This window comes from Pygocentrus nattereri, chromosome 24, assembly GCF_015220715.1.
Source record: "Pygocentrus nattereri isolate fPygNat1 chromosome 24, fPygNat1.pri, whole genome shotgun sequence".
NCBI lineage: Eukaryota > Metazoa > Chordata > Actinopteri > Characiformes > Serrasalmidae > Pygocentrus > Pygocentrus nattereri.
In genome coordinates, this window is record NC_051234.1 from 32,482,481 (window position 1) to 32,487,721 (window position 5,241).

General features: G+C 43.4%; 1 protein-coding gene across 1 annotated transcript in view; it reads right to left on the reverse strand.

Moving 5' to 3' along the window:
* Window positions 1-4,451, reverse strand: part of pxdc1b (PX domain containing 1b) — a 30,769-nt gene extending 26,318 nt beyond the window's left edge. Inside the window, exon 1 of the mRNA XM_037533910.1 lies at window positions 3,815-4,451. Within this exon, the coding sequence (XP_037389807.1) occupies window positions 3,815-4,070 (256 nt within the window). The 5' untranslated portion in view covers window positions 4,071-4,451. The remainder of the gene's footprint in view (window positions 1-3,814) is intronic.
* Between the last annotated feature and the right edge of the window lie 790 nt (window positions 4,452-5,241).

Below are 5,241 nucleotides of genomic sequence, written 5' to 3' on the forward strand. Positions count from 1 at the left end.
CCAACAACAGCAAAACCCTTTTTGGCGCTATATGGAACCATTTTCAAAAGGTTCTACACAGAATCATGTAGAACGCATTCTCCATCAATCTCAAGAACCAGTTCACCATGCAAATGGTTCTACACTCTTAAAAAAAGAGGGTTCCCCAAGGGTTCTTAAGTAAAGGCAGTGGTTCTATTTAGAAACATGAGTTTTATGGTTCTGTGGAAAAGAAAGATGGATTTGCATGGGTTCTTAAGTAAGGGCAAATGTTCTATGGTTCTATATAACATATACTGTAACTATAGCAGAACCCTTTTTGGTGCTTTATAGAACAATTTTCAAAAAGGTGTATATAACTCACTCCACCAATCTGAAGAGCCTTTTCACTATGCAAAGAACCATTTAAGCATGCAAATGGTTCTACACAATAATAAAAAAAAAGATCGTTCCCCAAGGGTTCTTTACGGTTCAATGGTTCTATTTAGAACCGTGGTTCTACGGTTCTGTACAGCACTAAAAATGGTTCTTTTATTGTTACAAGCTTGACATCGTAAGAATAGCAGGACCCTTTTTGGTGCTACATAGAACCATTATCAAAAGGTTCTATACAACACATTCTCCATCAATCTGAAGAAGCATTTGACCATACACGGAACCATCTAAGCATGCAAATGGCTGTGCACCCTGAAAAAAGATGGTTCTTCAAAGGTTCTTAAGGAAAGACAATGGTTCTAATAATTCAGAACCATTGTAACTTTGTCGCTCACCCCACTGAGTGCATGGCAGCAATGCAGGCGTTCAATGGGGCTCTAACAATCCCAGTAACTGCTCACAGATGTAGAAGCTCGATTGAAGGCAGAGCTGAGAGGAAAGCGAGCACAGCTGGTGAAGATGAGGAGAAGGCAGGCAGTATCAGAGGGCTGGAGGGAGAAGGTTCAAGGCTTATCTCTCTCCATCATCAGGCTGTCTGAGAGCTGCTTATCTGCCCTGACCCCTCCAGCGTAGGACCGTCTAATGTCTTCTTAAGCTCGTTCACCCAGTTAAAGTCCTGGAGGACCTTATAAGTGGCTGAAGGTTTGATATCAGCAGAGCAGAGAAGGGAAAACACTCGGGGCTGTACAGGAAGACCCCCAACACTGGAACTGCAAACCGCTGCGCTGCATCGCTCAGATCCTGCGACAGTACTGCGGTTACAGCGCCCTGCGGCAGAAGGAGACAATCTGATTCCTCATCACGAACGATTCTGAGCCATTATCGCGCAAAATGTGTTCATACTGAGCAAAATTGAAATAGCTGCATATTCCATAAGCTTACTGCACATCTTCTCTTCTACACCTACCCAACACATCTGGGAGCAATCCTGTGTCACAGCTGCAAACACATTATATTTATACTCTAGATCTTACAAAACACAGTTGTTCAAGAGTTCTTGAGTAAAGGCAGTGGTTCTGTATAGAGAGAATGTTTGGTGAATGAGGCCCAGTGGTTCTCTCTGGAACTCAAAGAGCCCTTTGCATTGCGAAATGGTTCTTCAGACTGATGGAGACTGTGTTGTATATGCTTTACACTATAACAACAGCAGAGCATTGCCATCTCAATACCATTTCACCATGCAAAGAACCCTTTCAGCATGCACATGCTTCTTTGAGTGCTCATGGTTCTCCAGAGAGAACCACTGCGCCTCATTCACCCAGAGAAGGAATTTGCGCAGTTTTGATGAAGACTCGGACTCACCAGCGTTCTCTTATTTGGGGTTAGTTCTTAGGTAAATGGGATTGGGCTGAGTAAAGTGCAGAACTCATGGTGCCGGTAAAGGGGAGGAGGCCACATAGTAGCTGCTCTCTGTGTCACTGTGGACAGCTCAGTGAATGATTGAGCAAACCGCTTGAACCTTGACCGCTTGAACAACATGACCGAGATGTGTGTCACATCATTGCTTTAGATGAACTGGGCTAAATTCCATCTGACGTGTTGACTAGAGACGTTACTGATACCTGGTATCGATGTTGGGCCGATATCAGTGAAAAACCCTGGAGGATAAAAAAGAATGAATCAGATCTTCTCCTGCAGTCCAGCCTGAAATAGCCCACACTCAGTGTGTCGCGTGATGTTGTTAGCGGCGTATTTCGTCCTTTAGGGAAGTAAAGTGTCTGAGAAGTTTTGCATGATAGTCTACTTTGAGTTGCTGATCCTAAATAAAGTGTTTTAACTCAAAATAATGTCAGCTCAAATACTGAATCAGTATCGGTATCAGCCGCACTGCGTATTTACAGGTAGCTCTCCACCAATTTTGATAGCCTGAATGATCCTATCAGAAAATCTAACCAGCACTCAGAGTGCGTGTAGGACACTCTGTTAGCCTGAATTTGAGCTTTAACTTTAAACTTGAGCTGAACTTGAGCTTTAAACTTTAAAAAAGTCAGGGACCGGATTAAATTCTGAGTTCAATCTGTTCATTTATAATTCACATCAATAATGTTCAATTGAATAAACGGAAAAAGAGAAACTGAAAGAGAGAAATTCACAAGAACGAGAGAAAAAAGAGAAGAGAAGAGAGTAAATGAGAAGAGAGGAAAAGAGAAGAAAGCAGAAGAGAAGAAAAGAGAGGAGAAGAGAAGAGAGGAGAAGAGAAGACGAGAAAAGAGAACAGGAGAGAAGAGGAGAGGAGAGGAGAGGAGAGAAGAGAAGAAGAGAAGAGGAGAGGAGAGGAGAGGAGAGAAGAGGACAGGAGGAGAGGAGAAGTGAAGAGAAGAGGAGAGGAGAAGAGAAGTGAAGAAGAGAGAAGAAAAGAGGAGAGAAGAGAAGTGAAGAGAAGAGGAGAGGAGAGAAGAGAAGAGGAGAGAAGAGAAGTGAAGAGAAGAGGAGTGAAGTGAAGAGGAGAGGAGAGAAGAGAAGAGGAGAGAAGAGAAGTGAAGAGAAGAGAAGAGGAGAGAAGTGAAGAGAAGAGGAGAGAAGAAGAGAAGTGAAGAGAAGAGGAGAGAAGAAAAGAGGAGAGAAGAGAAGTGAAGAGAAGAGGAGAGAAGAGAAGAGAAGAGGAAAGGAGAGAAGAAAAGAGGAGAGAAGAGAAGTGAAGAGAAGAGGAGAGGAGAGAAGAGAAGAAGTGAAGAGGAGAGGAGAGAAGAGAAGAGAAGAGGAAAGGAGAGAAGAAAAGAGGAGAGAAGAGAAGTGAAGAGGAGAGGAGAGAAGAGGAGAGAAGAGAAGTGAAGAGAAGAGGAGAGGAGAAAATAAGTGAAGAGAAGAGGAGAGGATAGGAGAAGAGGAGAGGAGAGGAGAGAAGAGGAGAGGAGAGAAGAGAAGAGGAGAGAAGAGGAAAGAAGAGAAGAGAAGAGGAGAGAAGAGAAGAGGAGAGAAGAGAAGAGAAGAGGAGAGAAGAGGAGAGGAGAGAAGAGAAGAGAAGAGAAGAGGAGAGAAGAGGAGATGAGAGAAGCGAAGAGAAGAGGAGAGAAGAGAAGAGAAGAGGAGAGAAGAGGAGATGAGAGAAGAGAAGAGAAGAGAAGAGAAGAGGAGAGAAGAGAAGAGAAGAGAAGAGGAGAGAAGAGAAGAGAAGAGAAGAGAAGAGGAGAGAAGAGAAGAGAAGAGAAGAGAAGAGAAGAGGAGAGAAGAGGAGATGAGAGAAGAGAAGAGGAGAGAAGAGAAGAGAAGAGAAGAGAAGAGAAGAGAAGAGGGGAGGAGAGAAGAGAAGAGGGGAGAAGAAGAGAGGAGAGGAGAGAAGAGAAGAGGAGAGAAGAGAAGAATGTACTGGTGCCGTAGCCGAATCAGAACACCGGTTTCAGTATCGGTGGTATCGTATCGTGCCACCTCTAACGCTGCCAGTTAGTTTGCGGGCACTGACCTTCTAGAAGAGTGGACTTGGACAGATCTCCCCGGTCTTCAGGGAAGCACTCCAGCAGTCTTTTGAAGAGCCGTCCGAGGTCCGAGTAGCTGCGGTGTAAGTACAGCACGTTCCTGTCGGACCACTCGGTCCGGAGCTCGAAGAACTCCTCCTCCTCTCCCCTCCCGCTGATGATGAGTCTGCGGACGCCGTTCACCCAGCAGTCCTTCACGAACATGTTCACCAGAGAGGTCCCCTCAAACACCGCCGAGGCCATCCCGGGCTCGGTCAGTCCAGCATCGCGTCCAGACACACCCCAACTGTCCTTATGGAGTCAGAACAGCCCGCGGCGGCGGAGAAAGATTGGACGAAACCGAGCTGAGCCGAACCCTGCGAGGCTGGATCCTGACAGGTCCGCTGAACGGCCTCTAAACCAGGCAGTGGGAGTCAAAGCCTCGCCCGAAACTCGGGACTCCTCATCGTCCGCCCAAAGGCACTGAAATCCCCTTGTTGTTGAGCAGAACTGTCCAGAAAAGTTCAAAGGTCCGGTCCGGTCCAGTTTAAAGTGGGGGGGCAGGCGATGTTGAGGCTGGTCAGCTTTAAAAACACTCTCCAGTCTTCAGTCCTCTCTCTAAACTCTTCTCTCTCTCTTTCCTCCTCTCGCTTCTTCTCTCTCTCCCTCCCGGAGAAGTTATTTTTTAACCACCCGTATTCGGTCAAGCCCCGCCCCCCACGCTGTGATTGGCTAGCACACTGTACACTAAACAAGAAAAATCATCCCAGTTCTTGTATATCTGTATCTACTGTTTCTCATTTTGAGGTTGTTTTAAGATTATTTAACTAATTTCTGGACATTTTTACCTGTTTTAAGTGGTTTTATTAAGCAAAGTGAAATTGTCTCACTATACTGGTAGATAGTGTAGCACACAGTGAGATAATGTTACTTAATAAAATGACTTAAAACAGGTAAAAGTGTTTGAAAATAAGTTACACAATCCCACAATAAGTTTACAACAATCTCAAAATCAGAAATATTGGATATATTGACTAGATTTAATGTAATTTTTGCCTGACAAGAACCACTTATTGCAGTGCACAAAGTTCTTTTGACTTTAAAAAGTTAGTGTTAACTTTTAAGACTACTTTAAAATTTGAAGTTGAATTTTTGAATTGTAACTTAATGAAAGAAGAATCTGTGTTTTATGCATAATCAACTAAATTAAGTTCAAATAGCAAAATTCAAATAACAAATAACAGAAATTCAAATAACAAAATTTAAATAACAAATAGCAAAAATTTAAATAAAAAAATAGCAAAATTCGGAGTTAAAACCCCATTTTTTCAGTAGTTCTCACTCACAAGCAGCCCAGCAAAACAAATATGGGTGAGAAATTAAACAATAAATTAACAGATTAATTGATTGATTGATTGATCTATTGATCAATTGA